Source organism: Peromyscus maniculatus, chromosome 1 (assembly GCF_049852395.1).
Source record: "Peromyscus maniculatus bairdii isolate BWxNUB_F1_BW_parent chromosome 1, HU_Pman_BW_mat_3.1, whole genome shotgun sequence".
Classification (NCBI taxonomy): Eukaryota; Metazoa; Chordata; class Mammalia; order Rodentia; family Cricetidae; genus Peromyscus; species Peromyscus maniculatus.
In genome coordinates this window covers 153,639,214-153,662,875 of record NC_134852.1, presented here as the reverse complement: position 1 = coordinate 153,662,875, position 23,662 = coordinate 153,639,214, and the positions used below count along the sequence as shown (strand labels likewise).

Here is a 23,662-nt window from a genome sequence, read left to right as displayed (position 1 = left end):
ATTGATTGAGTTAGAGGATGCAGAACCTGTGTGGACACTGGGATGTTTGGACCATTTGCTTCAGTAAATAGTCCTAAGAGGAAGCAGCCAGCAGGACAGTTTAAGGGGTTTCCCATAGATGCTGAGCAAAAAGCATGTAGTGAGTTGAGCCACATCCTGGTCCTACTGACAAATCACTATCTCAACACCCACACTGTCTCAGAAGAATAAAAAGACCAGAACCATTCAAATTAAGTTATAGACCATTGCTAGAGAATTCAGTCATACACCCTGAGCTGGGCACTGAAATTTCTTTTTTCAGAGAGATATGAGAGCTACAGGAAGGAGAGGGTCCCTTCTACAGCCACCTATGCTGTCTCCTAAGGGTTATGCTGCAAACTCAGAATGTCCACTTTGTATTTGGGGTCAGGAATGTGAGCGTTCTAGACCCATACAGCCCTGTCTCATGGGAAAGTGCTTGACAGTATGTCATAATAATGGAAACAGCACACGTACCTCTGGAGAAGTCTCTCTGGTCAATGGATACCTTGTGCTCCTACTGTGGTCCTTTGATAAAGGGGTCTCCAGACCAAAGGAAGGATGTGTCAAGAGTACCCACAGCCTATCTGCCCTATAGCTGGTGACCCAGAGGCACATCTGGAGGCATGCCATATTCCCACTATGTAGCCTGGAAAATAGGCCTGACCTCTCCAAGTTCCCTTCTCACATGTGTATTACAGAGCCTCGCTATGGCTTAACAGAGGCAAAACTTGAACTGGGACCCAAGCATCCAAATTTTGGACAGGCCTGCAGTCTTATCACCAGGTTCCATGAACCTGGCCTCATCCAGGCCCCACAGAAGAATGAATATAGATCAGTTCTGGTGACACTAGATACAGACTTAGGGCTGCATAAGAAATGTTTGTCCATCAAGGCACTAAAACCAATTCCATATGTCCCCATGATTTCACCAGCCAGTCACTGGCCCTCTAGGGCCTGCAGAGGCCTCATGTCTACCACCCTCACCTTTGGACTTCCCTGTCAGAGGGCAAATCTCCAAGAGGTCACCCCAGCCATTTTTCAAACACAGAACTTGGGTGCTGAAAGAGAGAAGCCCAGTGAACAGGACATATATGTCACCTTCCCTTTTGTGGCCAGAACAGGCCTTGCTGACCCCCAACATTCGAAGGCAGCTGTAGGTGTCCTCTCAACAGACTGTGTAGTGAGTACCTCCTTGGGAAAGACAAGGGGAACATGGCATCAAAGCTTCCAGAAGCTTCCAGGTCTACTCTGCCTTCCATCCTCCTGGAGCAGAGACCTCAAGCTATGCTTAGGATTCCATGGTAGACAGTGACTGTGTATATGCTATAGGACCTTATGGACAGAATCCCAGGAGAGAACTAAGGGTGGGTGGCATGGAAGCTCCCCAAGCCAGATTGACGCTGCTACAGGGTCAGCACTGAGTGCCCTGCCCCTACATACATGGGAGCTTGCTTACCTGAGCTGTCATAGCCATCAATGGAGAAATGGTCTGGCTTCCGATCCTCTGGGGGATCATATGTGATGTGAGGGACAGTGAACATTTTCTCTCCAGGACTCATCCCATTATCCTTGTCCAACTTGAACTTCTTCTTCTTTACCTAAAATGTCCACATGATGAGTGGCACTTCCTGAGCACCATCTGCCAGACTGTCAACCAGTCCCAGAGCACCTGTAGAGTCCTGAGTTCAGCCTTGAAATATGTACCCTTGAGGGAACTTGGGTCAGGGGCTGAGCTCTAGTACCCTCAGACATTGGTGGAGTGAGGCTTCAGTGTGCTGATGCTGCTGGAGGGTTCAGGGTGTTGCTTGGCCCCTTGTGGCCCTCTATGAGCCATGGCCTAAGAAAGGCAGGCAGACAAAACCCAATCAACAAAACAAAACAACAGTATAAATATAAATATGCAAGCTCGCACCAGGACAGTATGGCTGAAGGCCAAGGCAGCAGACTATGGTAGGAGATACCCTGTGAGCACTGGAGCATCTTTAAAGAGGACTCCTGGAGAAAGTGAGGGAGTAGGTTGTGTGAAGCCAGGGAGAGCATTCCAGACAGAGGGAAGAGCAAGTTTAAGCATCCAGTGACAGTTGGAAGCTGGGAAGGTTGTCTCTTCAAGGAAAGTGAGGGTGATGACCAGGAAAGAGAAGAGCCCCATTGCTCCAGGTAGATGGCAGGACTCCTGCCCACAGCTGCTGGAACTTGCCTCCTCTGTGGTTTAGAGCTCCTATACCTTCCCCTTCTGCCTGCTGTACCCAACAAGGAAAACCAGCACCAGGGTCCCCTCAAGAGCTTTGTTCCAGTAACTGATGGATCCAGCCCATCCAATTCCAGAAGCACTCTCTTAAGACCTATCCTGGTGTTGGCATGGTCAGTCCAATATGGCTCTAAGGGTGGGGGACATAAGAACAGCAGGGATCAGGTCAGACTTCCTTTGACCTCAGAATGATGGTGGCATCTTGATGAGCACTACCCTGAATAGCAATACCGGGGTCTCATGCTCAGCCTCTCCAGTTTCCTGAGCTGCTAATACACAATCCCCATTCTAGTGGCTGGTAAGGCTGCTTACCATGACAGACTTCTTAGGCTTGGGACTGGGGGACAGCAGAGTGTGACTCCGGGCAGGCTTCCGGACATAGATCTTCCAGGTGGATGAGTCAGGGTTCTCAGCAGCATAGCACCTCCACGCAGTCTGATATTAGGCAGAGGGGAAAGAAGGGAGGGGTCATTGATCTAGCCACTCAATGGTACCACTTAGAAAATCTTCAGCTCCTCCTGGAGTCCCAGGCCCAACTTGTCTCCAGGCTCCTTCCCTGACAGCAGGACTTGGCCTTCTAGGCTAAGAAGGGGACTGCCTCATGCATCAACTATCTATCAGTCATAGGTCAGATACTAAACAAGACCTTTGCCTGTTACGAGAGCCCCTCCTGAAGAGTGACCTTGAACAGGCCTCATATATATTAACTAAGGCAGAGTTAGATAACCAGAGTTTCCCCAGAGAAGGATAGTGGAAAAGGGCTGCCCAGGCCTGTGTGAGCACCAGCAGGGTGTGGAGTAGAGCCCCAGGGACCAGCAGGAGGTGAGGCCTCCCAGGGGCTTCAGGTGCTAGCTTGTGGCTATGAGGAGTTTCTGATGACTACAATTGAAACTCTTGGCCAACATTCTAGAGGGACTACCCCTCCCCATAGTCATCACAGCAAGATGACCTAGAGGGGCCTGAGGGAGCCAAGGGAATAAGAGGAGGAAGGAACAGATGCCAGAGCCTCTTATGGTGGCTTTGTCACTACAGGCCCTATGAGCATAAGAAAGTAAAACTGGTTGAAAGTTCTCCATGCTGGCAAGGTTTCTAGGTGACAGCCCCCACTCTATGACAGGAATCTAGCACAGACACAAAACCTAGGCAGGGGTACCTATGACCTGGGACAGTTTAGAGGCCCTTCCAAGGGCTGTATGTCCCATGCACACCTATGTGGGCAGCTCCACTTGATCTAGAGGGGTTCACACAGTGATCATAACCATTACACTGGTTAGAGGGTTATGTCCACATCCAGGCTATATTGGCTCATGCAGGACATCCATGTTCTGGATAAATGAAAACACACAGGACCCGTTTGCAATGGGTTTTTCTGCCATTGAAGGGCAGTCCAGCTCTCTGGAGTGCTCCTAAGGGAGTACATAGCAAAACCCGCCATCTCCTCAGCTACCTTTAGAACCTTCTTGCCCTCTTGCTCTCAGGCTCTGCAGTCCCTAACTTCCAGCCTTCTGAGAAGTAGCCTGTGCTGTCTGACTGTTGAACCTACTACTCTCACCAGTCACCACTGGTCCTAAGAGATGCCAGGCCTCCCAGAGGCATTGCCACTATACAGGCTGGGTCCTGTCCCACTGGGCCTCCTCTCTGTCTCTGTCTCTGCCTCCCTCCCTCCCTCCCCCTTCCTTCCTCCCACTCTCTCTCTCCCTCTTACTCTCTCTCTCCCTCTTACACTCTCTCTCTCTCTCTCTCTCTCTCTCTCTCTCTCTCTCTCTCTCTCTCTCTCTCTCTCTCTCTCTGACTTGTCCCTGTCCCCAGGGGCTGACTAGCAGGGTACAGACTGGCTGAATGGCCATGGTCAGGCCTTGCCCTAGCCTGCAAGTAGGGCCCTCAATGGGAATAGTACGGGGAGTGATGATCCTACATTTCTGTGCCCATCCTGTCATCCCAATAGTGGGTACTTTCCCAGAGAGCCACCTCACCATGGGAGGAGGCACAGCAAAAGGACCCATTCCTCTCGGGCGGTGGACATGGCTGGGAGTGGTTCCAATTCCCAAGCACATAGCACTGCCAGCTCATCAGGCACACACAGCACATACCTGGATGAGTGATGCTGCAGCTGGGATCTGCCGGTTGAAGTGCTTCTGCCTCTGCTTCTGCTGGACCTTCAGGGCGAACCCGGAGCCAAGTATCCCCTGGTAAGGGACAGAAGGTGTCCACTTCACATGGGCCATGCTGGGCAGTTCCCAACAAAGGACAAAGGTCCCAAGGAAGAACAAGAGGCAAAAAGCACCTGGAGACCAGGCTTGCACAGTGCCCAGGGCTGTGGCAAGGCAGGTACCACCAGGAGGTGGGTATGAGATACAGCAGATGCCACCTGAGGGTAGTAACTAGGCTCAGCCTGCTTGACCTCGCCACCCAGGGAGGCAGAACTCCTTCACAGGGCTGATTCAACATGAAGCCTGGCTCCAGAAGAGATCTGAGTCTCTATCTGTTCCTAGGCACCACCTATGGAAAGCCAGGTGGGTTAGCTATGGTAGAGGGACCATACCCCCAGGGGAGCAGGGGTTTGTGTCTGTCATCAACAAGGAGCCCACAGCTACTGCAGCAAGGGTGGCCAAGGAGAGCAGTGGCAGAGAAAGAGTGTTGCCTTAGCAGCTGGGGGCCATGTAGGAGACACACACCATATGTCATGACCTATGTCTATATGTCACACATGCATGTACAACAGACACAAAAACACACATTGTCTGCCATGTGCTGCAGAGACTCATGCAACAGATACTATATAGCTGTGGAACATATGTGCAAATATATGTGTACACATGACACACAGGAAATCACAAATACATCTATAAATAACACATGTACACATACACAGAACACATGGTAAATATGCTATTCAAATGTAACACAGATACTTATGCATGCAATACATGTGTACAGTATGTATATATAACATGTATAAGACACACCTACAATGACACATATGTACAAGTAACCAGTGTGTGTCCCACATAGCACACATGTGTAGACATGGGTCTGTGATTTCTGGAAAGGTCATGAGATAGAGCTACTCCTAGCTGCAGAGCAGGCCTACAGGTCTGCCCTGTCTGCTCCTCTGTACCTTACTGCTTCTGTCAAGCACCACAACAGGCTACCTTGTACTCTACTTCAGGGGATACCCAGAGTTGGGGCAAGGATTCATGGGAAACAAGGGAGAAGGTCCAGATGGGTGCCTACCGCTGGGAGTGCGAAGAAGGATATGGCAAAGACAGAGAAACAGGAGGCGATGGTCTTCCCGACCCACGTCTGGGGTACCTTATCCCCATAGCCAATGGTGGTGACTGTGACCTGCAAGGAAGAAGGACCACAGTCAGTGGCTGGTGGGATGAGAACCTCAGAAAGGACACCCGCTGGCCCCAACCCAGTGTCTTGATAACAAGAGAGCCGACCTAAAACCCTGTCCACCATGATAGTGAGGCACAGTTCAGAGAAAGTGCCAGGGACGGCACTGGTAAATTGGTTCAAGTTTCTGTCTCCTTAGTCCCTCAACTCTACCACAGATGGCACAGCCCTGGGGTTGTAGAGAGCTCGGGGTGTGCAGGACAGACAAACAGCTCAGAGGCCACCCACAGGGGCCAGGCTTCCTGCCCCATCCCAAGGAGCCCTGTCCTGGCCACTGAAGTTGCAGTACACTGGCCCCCAGGAGGCCGGAAGCTCCCACTGAGGCCAGCAGTCCACAAAGGCCCAGGATGGGGCTGAGTGCTGCTTCCTGCCACCAGCCCAGGGATCCAGATGTTTCATTTTTCCTTTTCAGAGAGAATAAGACAAGGCACTAGCCTTCTTCTCTGTGGGAGAGCAGCGTCCAGGGTGTGCGGTGGGACAATAGGAGTGAGGGGCTGCCCCCCTAGGCCACCCCCTGCTGTCATCTGAGGTTTGCTCCTGAGCCCTCTGATGAGGGACTTGGGGGCCCACCCTGGCTGTGCCTAACTGCTAGGTCATACCATGAGGCTGCCTTGGGCTTGCTGGAGAGACCAGGGTGGTCACACACACTCACACACAGCCACTGGGGTCACAACACGCTGTCCAGGTCTGCCCTGCAGCTAAGGCAGGTCAGTGCGATGGGAGAGCCTGCCCATTCAAGGTCTTCATAGCCTGCTCACTCTAGGCATCTCAGCTGTCACCCCAGGGGCCAAGTGACAACCCCCACCCAAGACCTTCATGAGAACCCCTAAGTGACCCCTGCCCAACAGGGTCAGCAAGGATGAAGCCTGGGGAACACCACCTAATAGACTCCAATTGAAGTGAGGACCAGAGAGGAAGCCTCAAGATCCCTCCTGGCCATCACTGCCCACTCCATTCCCAGAGAGACTGCACTTTGGACCACTGCTGTTCCCCAGTGGCCACTGAGGAGGAGGGGAAGGCAAGAGAGGTCTGCGGATCAGAGGTGGCCAGGCACATGTGAGTGGATATGGGGATAGGTGCTCACCGTGCAGGCAAGTACTCTGAGCAAGTACAGCCGGGGGGCAGAGGACAAGGACAGCAAGATTAATCCCACAGTGCCAAGTCTGTCACTCTGGCCAGTATGCTAACAGGCCATGAATCAACAGGTCAATTTCCCTGAATGGCAAACAACAGAGCAGGCCACAGCTGGGCCCAGGCCACCAGTGGGCCACCCCTTCAGTGCTGCACCAGGCTGCAGGGGCTGCATACTGGTGTTTCCCACAACTGCCCACATGAAACGTTCCCCACAATGTCATTAGCCTTAAACAAATCCACACCCCACACAAACAGAGGGCATAGCAAGTCATTCATGGCTGGGCCCTTTAAAGGGACCACCCTGTTCTACATATGTGGCCATACACTTGTAAACGTGCCTCACAAGGAGACAGGGACACCCGCTCACACTCACACACACACATGTGGGAACATGCACCACTGACAGAAATGAGACACCATGAGGGTGTGCATACACACTGCATAAGTTCACAAAGAGGTCTAAAAGTCACATCCATGACTGACAGCCAGGGCACATGCTGTCCAGACATCTTATACACACACACACACACACACACACACACACACACACACACACACACACACACACACACACACCTGAAACAGCTCAGATTGTGTAAGTAGAAGCCAAGCCACTCTTGGGACTGAGGGCATGGCTGCCAGCAGGCTGCTGAATGAGAAGGCCCAAGTGAGCTGAAGCTCCTAGCTAGTAGTGTCTTCCCAGCAGGACTGTACCCCACATGTGAGAGCTGGCCCACAGCTGCCTTCTCTAGGGAGCCAAGCACATGTCAGGAGCTACTTACAAAGGCAGACCCTGGGCTTCAGCCATCAAGAGTTCAAGGTCATCTGGGATATATAGTTTGTTTGAGGCTAGCTGGGCTATATGAAACCTATCCCCCCCCAAAAAAAAAATAAAGGAAGGAAGGAAAACATCTATAAAGGTGGAAGGGTAATGGTCTAGATGGCAAGCTGGGAAGAAACACAGGTGAGCGGGGAGGAAATGACTTATGCAAGAAAGAGACCTGAGGCCATGCCTGTGCCTTTTCCCTAGGGTCTTAACTGCCCCTCCACTCCTACGATCAGTAGGAGGAAGGCTCCAGTGCAGTGGTCCTGAGTGCTGGCCAGTCCTCTGTTGGAGGGTACCTAACTACTAGGACCCTCTTCCTTCTCCTGGGCCACCACAGCCCCCCAGTCCAGTTCATGAGTCCTCACTCTCAGGTGACCTGTCCCTGTCAAATTGTTTTTCCTGAAATCACAGAGACAGCAATTCAGGAATGGGCCATTTTATAGAGCTGTCTAGAACCTGTCCCCAACAGCCAGATCTTGCAAGTCTCCTGGGCCAGTGAACAGAGGGGACCTATCTAGGACCCAACCAACAGTAGGTCACCTGAGCCATCCCCACTTGAGTTCACAGATCGCTGTCCCAATGACAGAACCTGCAGGGCAACCTATGGTTCATGGTCCCCCTCATCCTCTGGAACAAGCTCCAGTATCAAGGAATAAAAGACTGGGAGAGCTTCCAGAACTAGTGGTACCTAGTCCTCTCCTTTTGAGTCTGGAGGAGGTCTGGTCCAGAATCTACAGTCACAATCATGGCTGGAGCTCAGCTTCCCGCATGCTCACTGACTTAACTCTTATTTATAGTCTTGGATTAGATGTATCCAAAGAGGTTAGGTGACATATCCCGGACCACACAGCTGATGCCTGGTGAGTACAGCTTGGTCTCTACATCAGCCTCCTACTGGGTCACCCCTGTAACTCACATTTCACTACCTTCTGACACTGTCTGCTTCCTCCAGGCGGAAGGGTAACTGGGAAGCTCTATTCCTGAGCCTCATACAGGCACCTCCTCAATGGCATGAAGCAAGCCCCTGTGCACCACCACCACCAGACCTTCTGAGTCTATGTAATACATCTGTAGGCGCTGGCTATTGAACAACCCCAAGATGGGTGTGCTTTATAGACTCCTAGTCGTCCTCTAAAGACCCCTCCTTGGGAAGAGCTCACTGGCGAGGGTCCCTGGCAGGCCCTCCGCCCTAGCTGCATGATACTCACAGAACCTACATGGAAGAGGAAAAGGCTGAGTGCTACAAGCCCTGGCCCCTGCTCTAGCCTCCACTTCTCCGGAGTCAGAATATTCCTGAAGAATCACATCTCCTGTGGATAGTTCCACAGAGCTTGCATGGGATCATCTAGGAGACCTCCCCACCCCAAAACCCCTCCGGTCTGACTCTGCAGGATACAGTCCAGCCTGGGAGGTGGGAACTTTCCAAAGCCTCCAGGTGAGGAATGAAATGCTGTCAGACTGGGTTTTTTAAGGGACTGAAACACAGGGTGGGGTTCCAGCCTGTTCACTTTAGTTCTGTATTTATCCACTCGGGGTAAACAGAGCCCAGCAGCCGCCTGTTTTCAGAGACCCCCAGGCACTAAACAGAGGAGCCCGTGTTTGCAGAAACGGCTTTTTCCTGTGCTCAAACCCTAATACAAACAAATGCATTCTGTTCCAGAGGTAAGGGGAAAGTCTGAGGAGCTCCCCAAATGCTTCACAGCCACACTTGGACGTTACATTAGGGGGTTCTGGGACCTCACACCCATGTAGATATTCCAGCCAGAGGAAGGGGACACAGTCCCATGGAGCAGGCACCTTTGTTTTCCAGCTTATGGGAGCCCATGGTCCGTGAAGACAGGCAGCCCCACAAAATACTGCCTGGATACCTACATTCTGGACTTAACTGTGTCCCCCATATGGCTCACCGCCCCCTCACACACACAGACTATGGTCTTTTTCAGAATTACAGCCTTCTTCTGGGTCCCCTGGGTAGATCCTAATCCAGTGATATGTGTCCACGTGAAACACAAAGGAACGACACAGGGTGCTCGGACCCCCAGAAACCAGACTTAATAATGAAAGGCCCTCCTCACAGAGCCTTCCAAGCGAGCACAGTCCTGCTCCTGCCTCAGTTTCAGACTTTGGTCTTCAGCGCTGTGGGATCTCGACAGAACAGGACACACTGAATCCACCAGCAGTGTGGCAGTGGACAGGCTTTCCTGTCCCCATTCATCTAGTTCACTGGCCAGCGGAGGACCCTCAGCTTGATCACAGCCTCTCCAGGCTAATAAGGTGAGAGAAGTTCCAATCCATGCAGGCATGCCTCTATGCCCAGTCCTACCCCAGTGTACCTTAGGGGAAGCTAGTCCAGCTCTTAGGGTCCAGCCAATACCCTTTAGGATAGGGGACAGGGCTTAAGGCCTGGCCTGGGACAGACACAGCAGATAGTAGAGGGGTCTGTCTGGCCTTCTGAAAATTCTCTCACGTGTGGGTGCTCACCCCACCCCACCCCCGACACACACACACACACACACACACACACACACACACACACACACACACACACACACACACACACACACACACTACAGATGAGAAGCCCAGGAGCAGGGTGGGGCTGTACTCCCCTTGTGGAATGAGGGGAGACAAAGGAGATGACTGTTCATTGGCACAAGGCTACAGAACTCTGAGCCCGGCTGCCCCTGGCCTGCAGCACTCAAGTTCTGCTTACCCTAGAGGTGCCAGGAACACAGCCTTGGGCTGCTCCCACCAGACAGCTGCAGAGACAGCCGCTGAATGAATGGGGGCTGCTGGCCCCCTGAGCTGGGTGCTGGGGGGCCCTAGGCAGCCAAGGGCACAGGGCCTCGTGGGAACAATGGCCAGGCCAGGGTGCGCTGTGGCCGAGGCCCGGACTGCAGCTGACAGAGTACGCCGGAGCACCGGTGCCAAGCTGGGCACAAAGGGGCCGTGTTCCCGGCCGGCGGGCGGATGTTTGCACAGGTGTGGGAGTGGGGGCGCCTCTCTGCCGAGGACTGGGGGGCCAGGGGCCAGGGGGCTGGGAAAGAGCTCCTGTAGGAGGCTGGGAACGCAGGCAGGGTAGCCCCAAGGCTGGGCACTGCTAAGTTTGGGCACCACTTATCAGCCACACTGTGGGTAGTCACCCACCCACTTCCTGCTGTACCTCAGCCAGCATTGCCCCTCTCCCACCAGAGAACTCTGGCTTTGAGTAGCCTTCCACCCCCACCTCCATGCAGGCCCAGCTATGGCCCTGGGATGTGTCCCCCTACCACAGGCAAGCTTCCTAACCAGGGCATTGAGCTGTCCTACCCATCCTGCTTATTCCTGTCATACCAGGGTATCTGGGGGACATTGGCCCCTGAAGGGTAGACAGAGGCCTGCCCCAACCTGGGAGCTTGTCAGCATGCCCTTACCTTCCCTAAGTTGTTTAGAATGCTGGAAACATCCAGAAAACAGACTGACTCAGCCAATGTCAAGAGTTCCTGTTGTGTACCCTGCTTCCTGGGGGCACTCAGGAATTGTGGGAACATTCATTTGCCCCAGCTTCCTGTCTCTACCTTAATCTAGAAGCTCTGAGAGTGAGCAAGCCTCAAAAACTGTTCATTCCTGGCTGGGGTATTTGGGAACAAACACTTAAACCAGGGCCCAATGTGGCCATTACCACCACGTGTGGCTGCTTGCCCTGCGCCAGGTTCCCAGAGCCTGTGCTGTCCCTTTCTGTAGATTGCCACAATCCAACCAACCTTTTCACTAGCCTAGTGAGCCCCAAGGCCGACAGACTGAGAATGTTGGATGGGATGGGCTTGGCTCTGGTATCCTCATGCCCACCCAGGGGTACCAGCCCTGGTAGCTCCTCCAGGAATAATGGTGCCTCTCTGCATAACATCTAGACAGCCTATTGCCCTCACAGCTGGGGGTGGGGGGTGAGATAGAGTCAGGGGTAGCCCACAACTGCTCTGAACTGTGTGTTCCTGTTAGGTATTTGTGTTCCCTGGAGTGCAGGGGTCCTCAACATTCAATGCCTGAACAAAGCCTGCTTTCAGAGGAGGACCTGAAGGCCATGTGACAGCAAACAACTTCTGGAGGACACTGGCAGTCAGAAAGCCCCCTAAATTGCCTTAGCCACAGGTTTTTTGGCCATGAGCAATGGTTCCAAGGGCTCTAAGAGTGTAACCTGGATTTCTTCAGCACCATCCTCACGGGAACCTCTCCTCTTGCCTTCTAGCTGACTCCTGGGGAGTCATAGTCTACCCCCAACACACTCACACTCTCTCTCTCTCTCTCTCTCTCTCTCTCTCTCTCTCTCTCTCTCTCTGTGTGTGTGTGTGTGTGTGTGTGTGTCTTTCACACACACACTCTCACATACACACTGTCACACACACTCTTACACAGTCTCTCACACACATTCCCTCTCACACACATTCTCTCTCTCTCTCTCTCTCTCTCTCTCTGTGTGTGTGTGTCTTTCACACACACACACACACACACTCTCACATACACACTCTGTCATACACACATTCACACACACACACATACACTCTTACACAGTCTCTCACACACATTCCCTCTCTCACACACATTCTCTCTCTCTCTCTCTCTCTCTCTCTCTCTCTCTCTCTCACACACACACACACACACACACACACACACACACACACACCTGCACACAACATCACCACCCCTTGGGACATTCGGTCCTAGCATGAGGGGTCATCTGTCACACACCAGCCTCCACAGAGACTGGTAACTCAGCAGGTTTGGAGTCACCCTGACCTAGGAGGCCCATGACCAGCTTCATAACCTTAGGGCCTGGCTGGCACTCACAGTATTGCTTCCTGGGGCAATGAAGGACTGTGCAGACCTCACATCCACAGAAACCCCTGCTTCTTCCTCCCAGCCCCCAAGGACCTTGATTTCATTATGTCATCTCATGCCTTGATCCTTGGCACAGGTGTGCTCACTGGGTCAGCACAGACACCAAAGACATGCAAAGTATGCATTTGACCCCTTGCTGCACTCTGAGCCCAGGACCCCTCCAGGGGAAAGATCACCCTGTGGTTGAGGTACCAAGCACCACTCTGCACCCCCTTGTCCCATCATCCTTCCTTTCCTGACCAGAAGTTGAAGGATAACCATGTTCACATTTTAAGGCAGGGACCAGGGAACACACACTGTGGTACACAGGAACCCATACTGTAGGCTTCAAGTGCAAATTTTGTGGTTGAAAAGTTTGCAGTGTTGGAGTTAGTAGCCTCAGTGGAGGAGGCAAAGACAAAAACCAAACAAACAAAAAGACTAAAATTGAGCAGTTAGAGCCCAGGACTCTACCCGTACTGCCCAGGTCCACGTGTCCTCCACCTGAGACACCCCAGCAAAAGCCCCACCCACCCCTGGGTGATGTGACACTCAACTTACCACCCCCCACCACAGAGCATCCGCGTAGCTGCCAAACTCGATGCGGCCGGACTCGTTCACTGCATCTTTCTCAGCCAGGTAGACAAAGTAGGAGGAGAAGATAAGACCCAGAAAGCCAATGTACAAGGTGGTGATCAGCTCCTGGGGACAGACAACACATCAAGCATGCTCACATACCCTGTGGTCCAGAGCTCCATAGGTGTGGTGAGAGAAATGCCTTGGTACAAAGTTCCAGCATTTGCTAGATTATACTATGTTAGCTATAGCATGCTATACATGCAGAAGTCACCTTTCAGAATAACCCAGTTTTCATAGCTTTTGAAAATGGTAGATAATGCCACTTAGCAGTGAGGCAGTCTCAGCTCTCACACTGAACCAGTCACTGGGGTCCACACATCTTCCTCTGTTCTCGTGACAGGCCAGTACTTAGAGTCAGGTGTCTCCAGAAGCCTCTCTGGGAAAGAGTTGCCTCTGGAAGGTATCTGAGACTCTCACCACTGCACCATCCTTGATTTCCATGCTTCCTAAATCTGTTCTTTATTTAACATTTTCTACAGGACCCAGTGGTCTTTTGTCCCAAGCCTGAGGGAGCTGGCATCAGCTCTGCATCGTTGGCAGGCCAAGTATGCTGTCATCATGGATATGGAGTAGGTTCAGGCTGGGAAGGATCTGGGATGCTGTCCTCATACCCACATGCCTTGGTACCTGCTTAGCCCTGGGTCACTCAGCTGGGGTCCAGGTACTAAGATACCACCAACCCTGTATCCTGACCTTGTGAATCTCCAGCCCTCCTCCTGTAGGGTGGCCAGCTTCTGTCCTGCCCACACCAGGCTCACTCACCTGACGGTGAATGAAGACTACAGAGCCCAGAAGCCTCCAGGTACCCCCCTGGCGATCAACGTGCAGCATCCGCAGGATCTGAAGGAAGCGGATGCCCCTAAGAAGCAGGGAGAGAGGGGCTGAGAGGGCCATGGTGATCACAAGCTCCCTACGTTCCTGTCCCCACCAAGCCTCCAATGGGTAGAGGAGACACACATGTCACTCTGTACTGGGGCCATCTTGCTTCCTACAGGTGCCTGTGAACCATCACTCCAGGAGCCCTTCCAGGCGGCTGTCTTGGGGAGGCCCAGGGTCACTCACATTGCAAATATACCGTCAGGTTATCACCTAAGTCCTAGGAGCTAGGAAGTGCTATGGTCAGGCCTTGAACCCAGGGTTTCCTCAATATTACAAACCATGGCCAGCCTACCCCTTCCCCACTCACCATGAAAGAACCAGGACGGGAGAGGCTACTGCTTAAGAGGAGGGAGCTTTGTGGTGGGTCCTGTCTCACAGGGAGAAATGAAGAGTCAACATACCTGATAGCTGATGTGGCAAACACTTGTCCTTTGGAACCCACACAGAGCACAACCATAGAGGCTACAACCACGATGAGGTCTGTGGGAGGAGCAGCTGGTCATTACTTCCGGCATCCAGAAATCTGGGGAGGTTATGTCCCCACCCACCCCCGGGTGATGTGACACTCAAGCAAGATGGGCACAGGAACAATCTTGATGGGGACGCATGCCTGTGTCTTTACCCAAGCCAGAGTAGACAGAGCCTAAAGCCTGTCAAGCCACACTGAGCAAGGAGAGAGTCACATGAAGCTGTGGCTCCAGTGCTGGGGGAGCTGGGCATACTTCCTGTTGGCCTCAGGGCCTGTCTCATGCAGGAAGAATAATGTGTGGGGGAGTGTCTCAGTCCATGAGGACTCTCTGGGGGTGACTGTAATGGGGGATGCCCTTCTGGATGCAGGAGTGTGGGATGGAGTGTCTGCAGGATGGGTGGGTGGGACTCACCAATGATGGAAATGGGCTTCCGGGCAAAGCGCAGCCGGCCCCAGATGCCCACGTACTTGCTGCGGCAGCCTGCAGACCAGAGGCGGACCACATACTCTGTCCCAAAGAACACCACCAGGACGATCTCCTGAGGAAGACGGCAGTAAGCTTGTATCAGAGGCTACCACCACTCAGGCTGGACCTCCTATGCCAGGCTACCATGCCAGGAACCTCTGCTGAGGGATACCCAAGACTAGCAGGCGCAGGTGTTCATCTGTAGTAACAGGTGGTGCCTGTGAGTAGAACCAGCCTGGGAAGGTCAACATACTAAGCCCAGGGACCCTGAGAGTGGACACTGGTCAGCTACTACTCTCTAGGGAACACTTTACACCAGGGTTGGGGTACAATGACTGAGTGTGACAACACAATGTTGACATCTGTGTTGTTCAACTTCATGGAATCCACAGAGCTTAAGCCCTGCACCAGAAAGCGAGGGTTCACGGACATGTGTCTTTGGAGCACTGTCCCCCTTTCACCTCATAGCTCTGCCTTATGATGGAGACACTACATCCACCATCTGTGGCCTTTACTGAGGTCTGGGTGCAAGAACCCTCCCAACCCATCCAGAGAGATTAGAAGGAATAAAACAAAGGGCATGGGCAGCACCAGCTCCCCTTGGTCACTTCACGTAGACCAGGCCTCTCCCATTGTATCCACATATACTCTGAAGTCAGGCTGCTCTGAAAGGGTTTACAAGCTAGAGGGACCCAGGCTACAATCCAGGTTACAGTGGTAGATGGACAGATGGACAGAAAGGTGAATGGATAGATGAGTAGATGGGTGAGTGGATAGACAGATAGATACATGAGTGGGTGGATAGATGAATGAATGGAAGAGCAGATGGATGAGTAGATGGATGGATGAGTGAGTAGGTAGGTGCGTGGATGGGTGGATGAATAAGTGGGTAGATGGATGATGGTTGGTTGAGTAGGTGAATAGAAAGGTAAATAGACAGCAGACAAGTGCAAGTGAATGGTGTGAGGACCAAGTTCAAAAACAAAATAGAGCCATTAGCGCTTAGTAAAATCAACAGCTAGTCTCCTGTCACTTGACGCAGTCTCTGACTATGATTTAGAATTCACCCAGCAGCACTTTTGAGCCTGCCCCGTCTGTCACAGCACTGGTGAGAGCTACTGTACTGCTTCCTGCTCACACAGGCTTGACACAAACTGAAGGAACGGTCACCGGAGACCTGACGATCACCATGACAGAGGTCAAGATGAGGCTAGTAGGGCCTCGCTTTTGATTGGCACATAGCCCCCAACTCTCCACTCTCCACTATCTGCCTCTCTGATGAAACCCAAAGGCCTGCCACATGCACAGTGTCTGGGGAGTGAGGCAGTGGCTGGCTTGCCATGCAATAGTGACAGCAGGAGGCCTGATCTTAGGGTACCCATACTCTGCTGCCAGTCTGGGTTCTTCCCCAACTCCTGTCGCAGGGACTGACTAAGTGACAGTTCCTTGTTCCATCCCTGGGCAGCTCAGGTCTGGCCCTTCATCCTGCTATGGCTTGGAAATGTGAGTTGCCCTCTGCAAGTGGGTGATTGGAGGATTTGATGTAAATATGTATTTCATGTGAATTACAGCCCACTCTGGCCCTCCAGGCCTTGAGCCCTGTCCCAAACCTGTGCTCTAGCTCCCAGCCAGCCTTCACTGGTAAGAGGCCCTTGGGGAAGGCCTGGGGTGAGGAGGTGAAACCACTCCCACATATGTTAGGGGACTGTGCAAAGCCACAAACCCGCGAAGCCACAAAGCATTGTGCTATTCAGGCCTGCTTCCAGCTGGCTCCCTGCCCACCTCCCTCAGGAGCCTGGCCCTGGAGGGGACTTCCTCTTTGACGGGTAACACTGGCTGCCCCTGCCCCCACCAGTCCCCTGCCAGAGTCCACCTTGAGTGGGGGCTGAATACTGCCCACCATACACAAATGCTCTTAATTAAGACAAAATAGCATACCACCTGACTCGTGTTTCAGGCAAGAGCAATAACTTGATGGTAGGCATGAGCTTGGGAGAGAGTCATATCTCCTTCCTTGTGAGAAAAGCATTTGGCCCATGAAGTGCCATCATTGAGGATGGGGGTATGTGTGGTGGCTAAGTGTGGGAGAGGAAGAGGGTGCTGGCAATAATGGCTCTGTTTGGCTAAGCATACCAGAGAGGAGCCATAGTCTCGTTCACCCCAGTCAGTACTCAATATTAGCCTGTGGAATGAATGAATGAATGAATGAATGAATGAATGAATGAACAAATCTGTGAACAGCTAGGTTGTAAGTATGTTGGTTCATCTTTGTTTCTTGACAGCCTGGGCCTGTAAGATTGTTGCTCAAAGTACTGTGTGTATCTTTGGCCAACATGAAAAGCACATTCCCAGTCCCCCCTCCCCCCCAGAATGTGACTTCATGGGAGAGAGCCTGCCAGACCATGAGCGGCCCCAGTAGATAGTTTCAGTGCTAGCCCGGGCAGCAGGCCTCTGTCCCAGCTCCATAGGCCATCCATCACCCCGCTGGCTGGCCAGCTAGTGGGCTTTTCTCATTTAGATGTTTGTCATTACTCAAATACCTCCTTAGCAATGGCTTCTGTTGACTACAGGTGCCCCCTGACCTAATACTTGGAGGAAAACCCATTTCGGGATTGGCCAAGTGAAACGGCAGGACCCCCTTCCACAAATCTCCAAATCCTATTCAGCATGTGGACACAGTGTGAAGTCCGGCTTCAGAGAGCTTGGGCCCCATCATCCCCTGAAAATGTCTGGCTAGTTATGTTCGGGTCAGGCAGGGCTGAGTTAATCAGTAGGGCTCAGTGGCTGGTAGGAAAGGGGCCGAGGAAAACAGCCCCATCTTAGGTGGGACCCAGCCAGATCCAGTATTTGGACAGAGATAAAATGGTCTCCACCACCATCAGCTTTGCATGTGTGCTGGGGCTGGGGGGGGGGGGGTGGCCCTCGGACCAAAGGTCACACAGGGACTCCGGCAAAGGGTTGGCGTTTGGCAGGAGTGTGAGTGTGTAGGAGACACACTGTGGACCAGTTTGATTCAGGCAACAACATCCTAGTCCACAGCAGGGTTAGGGGAGGCCAGCTTAGTCTCTTTAGAACAGACCACAGTATTGATACCAGCTATTCTCCCAGCATGATCACCCCCTGCTATGGGGGCCAGGCCTGAGCCTCACCTGTCCTGTGTAAGTAATCTAAGTACAGTCCCAGGGGTGAGTGAGAGGCCTCGGACGTCTCTACAGAACACAGAAATACTTGCTGCTCCCCCATGTTCACCCCCACTCTCCACTTGATGTCAAAGGCTGTGGGCTACCACTCGAAGGATCTCATGGCTCAGTGTACCCCAAGGTCCTTCCTAGACCCCAGGCACATCACATCCTCTGGGTTCCCCATGTCTTCAGAGGCTTGGTGTGTGGGATGCACTCTCCTACCCCCCACTTTCCAACCTCCTGCCCTGCTTAGGCCATCCCAGCACCCCTAAGCCTCGAAAGAGCCAACTAAGAAGTCATTATGCTCCCCCATCAATAAAAGTACCAGCTCAAGGTACCCAGCACTGTCCAGCCCCCTAAAGGGCCTCTCAGGGGAATCCACATGCTGCCAGAACCAAGGACTCAAGGCCAGGGGACATTGATGGAGTGTGCCCCTGAGCTCTGTCTCAAAGATATAAAAGAAAGGGCTGTCCTTGGGCCAGCGAGCTTGGTCTGAGACAAAAGGCAAGAGAGCACAGTGGCCCCTCCCACCCCACCACTGTTCCTTGGACTAGAGTTAGACTGAATCCTGGTTGCATATGGCTTCGTGAGTGAGACTCCTGGGTCAGGGACAATGAGCAAGCATAGGGCCTGCAGCTTTTCCTGGATTCACCAAGCCATGGCCACCATGCCTCTTTCTACACATAGGGAAGAAATCCCATGAGAATAGGAGGCTGCCTGCCCAAGGATCCATGGTAGGAATAGACAGACTCGGGCCCGAGGCAGAGGATCTCATGGGTAGGATGGAGCATGGGTCTCACGTTTGGGAATGTACTCTGGTAAGTGAGGCTATTTGCCTCTCAGAGGAATTACTACTGACAACACATGAGGACAGATGAGGTTTGGGGAGTATGTAGTGTATACAAGTCAGGTCTTGTGGGATCAGAGACAGAAACCAAGGTGTAACAGAAAATGGCCTAGGATGGAGAGTGACCTAGAGACATAAGAGCCAGTTACCGGCCAGTTACCTGGTCTGTGACAGGAAGTATCCAGAGTAAGAACAGAAGATGAGCCGGGCACTGGTGGTACACACCTTTGATCCCAGCACTTGGGAGGCAGAGCCAGGTGGATCTCTGTGAGTTCGAGGTCATCCTGGTCTACGGAGCAAGATCTAGGACAGGAACCAAAACTACACAGAGAAACCCTGTCTTGAAAAACAAAAAACAAACAAAGAAAAACGAATAGAAGATGAGCCCAGACCATGCACAGGCCCCGGTACCCCTATCCTGGGGGTCATCTGTGCACAGCGGGAGAGCTAAAGGTTATGCAGGTGAGTCTGGGCTGGATGTGGGTGTGAAGAGCCCTGAGGAGATACAGGAACCCCAACTCCAACATAGTAGTGCTTTTCTCCTCTAGACCCTTGAGGAGTTCGAGAAGGACAGACAGCAGGGGCCTGCGCCTTATTGCCGGCTCCCCATCCTGACGCTCTGTCAGAGAAATGAGAGGAAGTGGTCTAGTGGCATATGAATGCCAGCACCAACAAAAGAGGTTTGGACAGGCTCTGAAAGCAACAGTCCCTGCAGTGTGCCCCTTGCAGCATCCTGTAGCCTGTCCCTTTGCCCATGGACGTGTCCTAACCCACATGCTGTGCCCTCTGCCATGACCAGGAAGCAGACCCTAGCCAGTCTGCTTATTTCCCATGCAGTCAGTGTGGAAAGTTGTATCTCAAAGGAGTGATCCACGTACTTTAAAGTTATTTTTTAAAAACAAAGCTGCCAGAGCTGAGGTTGATAGTGTGCTTGCCTGGCATGCGTGAAGCCCTGGGTTCCATTCCCTCTAAAGCAGATGTGGTACTGTAGACCTGGACTCTCATCACTGGGGGCATAGAGACAGGAAGATCAGAAGTTCAGGGTCATCCCTGGTTATGTAGAAAATTTAAGCCAGCCTAAGTTAAATGAGACCCTGTCTTAAAACAAACAAACAAAAACAAAAACCAAACAAACAAAAAGCTACCAAAAGACAACAACAACAACAAAATGTTATAGAAAGACAGAGGACCGGAATAGGTAGTTATTTGGAGAAGTCATACAAATGAGAAGGAACATCCACAATTGTAGACATTCTATGTCACTAACTGTGGGAATACAAATCAAGACGTATATACGCTGTGTCCCTCCAGCCTATCAGGATGGCTGTTAGCAAAACACAGACACTGACAACAGTAGAAGAGGAGGTGGGGAGGCGGGGCTATTGCACATCGATGCCCGAAGGAGACACGAGACCCAAGGTGCTGGCAGCATGGGTCATTGGTTCCCAAGTCATGAAGCATGGAGTTACCACCCACTCAGTTCTGCTCTAAACAAGGCTCTATCTTAAAAAGAAAAAAGAAAGAATAGTCCAGGGGAGAAAACACACACACACACACACACACACACACACACACACACACAATTGCTGGGCTGAAAAAGTAGAGTATAGTTATTAGAGTGCTTGCCCAGCATGCATGAAGCTCTGGGTTCAATCCCCAGCACCACACAGAAATGCATCCATAAAAACAGAAAGTCCTTAAAAAAAAAAGATCTGTCATAGAGCTCAACAATTCTACTTTGGGGGCCTATACCTAAAAGATAGGCAGGACTTTGAGGAGCTATCTATCCGCTGTGTTTACTCTGGCAATGTCCACTGTAGGGATGGATAAAACAGGCTCCAGACACAGGAGAGTACGTAATATTCCTTCAGCAGGAAGTGTGCTCCAACACAACATGACATGGACGGATCTTGGGGGCCTTCGGCTAAGACACAAATCCTGAAAGATCCTTTCTCTAGTACAACTGCAGGCCCGTGGGCTGCCGAAGCCAAAGGGCCACAAAGCAGGATGAGATAGATGGCTGGACCCGAGGAGTGGGTGTTTCACACAGCCAGAGTGAGTGTATCTGTGAAGACGGAAGGTTCTCAAGGTAGATGGTGGGGATGGCTGCGCAACACTGTGAGCTTCATGCCACTAAGCTGAACACTTGAACCTGGCCGAGATGAGAGACCTTCCATCATGCATATTTTAGAAAGGGAGCAGCGGCAAGACAGCTCAGGAAATAAAGGCACTTGCTGCCATCAAGCCTGTTAACTCCAGTGTCATTCCCAGACCAGACCCACAGGATGGAAGAACAAAACTGATTCCTGCAAGCTGTCTGACTACCACATGCATGCCTAGCTACATGCATGCACACATGTACATGCAAAATAAGGAAATAAATGTAATAAAACAAGAGACAGGAGAAGAGGGCATGGAGTCACAAGGCTCACAGCATCTACTGCCTGCAAAGTACCAAATGGACCCTTGCCATGGCTTCCATTGTGAAGATAAGGGAGACAGCGGTGTGGCAAAGGCAGGGAGCAACCAAGGACTTAGGTTCTCTCTGATCTCATCTCACTACTGCAGGGATGGAACAGGTTGATTCATGGGCTCGGTGGCACCCTTGGGCTCTGGATGTTGACAGGGACACCCAGGCACAGACACACTGCCTCTGAAAACTTCATGGCGGGAACGAAGTTTTCTTATTTGACAGACGGACACTAGTCTCCCAAACTGGACCCATGTGAGCTGCAAGAGATGCAGAAGACAAAAGCTCAGCATGACAGAACTTCTGACAGGCCTGAAAACACGTGTCACAACACCAACGCTCCCTATACCTGTGCATCAAGTGCTCGGGGGTAACCACAACAAAGCAGCAACCTGCCACATATGAGCCTGCAGGACTGAGATTGAAGTAAAAGAGGTGCCTTATCTGGGTCAAGCTGTAGTGAACAGGCAAAGGCCAGCACAAGGTTCACAGCCTCCTGGGCCAACCACTGGAGGTTGCAGGCGTCTTATCTATTGTTTCATTTGGTCAGCTGATGAATCCCATTTCTGGGAGGGTAGGGGTCCAGCTTACCACAACCACTCACCTGTGAGCCACAGCAAAGCCAAGGCAGGGCAGACTTGACTCGGCCCTTCTGCCTTGGACCCTCAGATGAAAGACGCTATTTCCCTCCCCACCCCCCTTTCTCTTTTTGCCTAACAATCAAGAGAGCTCAAAGATGTTTACCGTGAGTACTCGGTGTCTCTGATATTACTGTTTTATTATCTTTTCAGTGAAAGAATAATTTGAAAGCCGACTGGAAGATTAACTACTGCAGATGAAGGGTTGGTCCGTATGGGTAGGGGCCCCGCAAGAGGGCTGGCCAGCAAAGCCAGGTCACGGGGCCAAAGGCCCAGCCGGTTTCCCTGAGGCCCTCCAGACCCTGGACAGGGCAGAGAGTATTAGATACCTTTAGGCCCCTCTTGGGCCACCAATCAGCATAGGAGTGCTGTGGGAAGCTATGGCTAGGCTCCTACCATCCTCTCATAGCTAGGGAACCTGTAAAATGGCCATTTCCTGAGCCGGGGGGCTTCCTGTGGGAGGACAGTGCCCTCTCAGCACAAAGCCAGCCAGCAGACTCTGGGGCCAGCTGTTGTGACTCTACATGGGCCCCAATAAGCCATAGAGAGGGCCAGCCTTGCATTCTCGGGAGGGGCAGCTGGCCGGAGGCTTGGTGCCGGCATGCTAGCTGCTCAAAGCGCCCTTTGTTCAGGTCCTGCCTGTGGCCAGCTGCTCCCAGCCGCCGTCCTGTGCTGAGAGCCCATGGGCCCCCCGGTGATATGTGCCGGGCACAGCTGGAGCCCTCAGGCCATGCTCACTGCCCACCCTGGGGAGTGTCAGCCTCCACAGGCCACCAGCTAGTCCTAGGTGATACAAAGCCTTCAGGGACTCTAAGGGGGTACAGAGTCAGGGTCCCACTGGCTGTAGACGGAACCAGGACTCTGTGGAGAAGTGGCCCTTTCTATAACGGCCCACTGCTTTACAAATAGCTCAGGAGTCATGGGTGCCTCAGAGGCCACAGTTGAGCCCACTTGCTCACAGTGTGGTGGACTCCTATTGGTAGGCAGCCTTGTCAAACTCCTGTGAACTGCAGCTCACAACTTTGGTTGGCTCACCTGAGCCCCTGGCTACTTAAGGTGACCTGGAATGGTTTGGCTTGCTTAGACAGTGGGGGTGTAGGTCCCTTCTGCACCAGAGGGCCTCTGCCAACAGTGACAGTAAGCTGGTGGGGCCCTGGGGCCCAGCACAACATAGCCAGGAAGCAGGCGTTTCCTCCGGCCAGCCACCATGAAAGGTAGTAAGCTGTAAGACAGAGCTGGAGGCAGAAGCCCGGCCTTGGGAGTGGGCAGCAGAATCCCACACAGGCCTTCTGCAGGAGCCAGCTCCCAACGGCACTGGCCACAGATCGGCAGCTGCTGTGTCCACACCCATTAGGGGAGACCTGCTTTGGGGGCAACTCTAGGAGACACAGAGCTACTTTCCCCTGAGAACCAGCCCCAACTGCCAGCTGTCTGGGCAGCCATTCTCCACACTGGGCAGAAGAGGCTATGAGGCTTGCTCAGTCACCATGGGGATGAGTGTTCCCATCTACCAGCTAGCCAGGCCCTGAAAGTAGACAACAGCTGTCATCTGGCCCTCCCATTGTGGACCCCATTTCAGCAGGTGCCATG

General features: G+C 52.4%; 1 protein-coding gene across 2 annotated transcripts in view; it reads right to left on the bottom strand.

Annotated features, from left to right (window-relative positions):
* The window catches only part of Kcnq1 (potassium voltage-gated channel subfamily Q member 1), a 330,113-nt gene that overhangs the window by 230,945 nt on the left and 75,506 nt on the right, over nucleotides 1-23,662 (bottom strand). The window contains exons 3-10 of one of the 2 annotated variants that reach the window (XM_006977299.3): nucleotides 14,882-15,008; nucleotides 14,402-14,480; nucleotides 13,884-13,980; nucleotides 13,044-13,184; nucleotides 5,504-5,614; nucleotides 4,360-4,455; nucleotides 2,582-2,704; nucleotides 1,478-1,619 (exon numbers count right to left, since the gene is read on the bottom strand). In XM_006977299.3, coding sequence (XP_006977361.1) covers nucleotides 1,478-1,619; nucleotides 2,582-2,704; nucleotides 4,360-4,455; nucleotides 5,504-5,614; nucleotides 13,044-13,184; nucleotides 13,884-13,980; nucleotides 14,402-14,480; nucleotides 14,882-15,008 — 916 coding nt within the window. The remainder of the gene's footprint in view (nucleotides 1-1,477; nucleotides 1,620-2,581; nucleotides 2,705-4,359; nucleotides 4,456-5,503; nucleotides 5,615-13,043; nucleotides 13,185-13,883; nucleotides 13,981-14,401; nucleotides 14,481-14,881; nucleotides 15,009-23,662) is intronic. The other variant, XM_076555691.1, reaches the window with a different exon arrangement.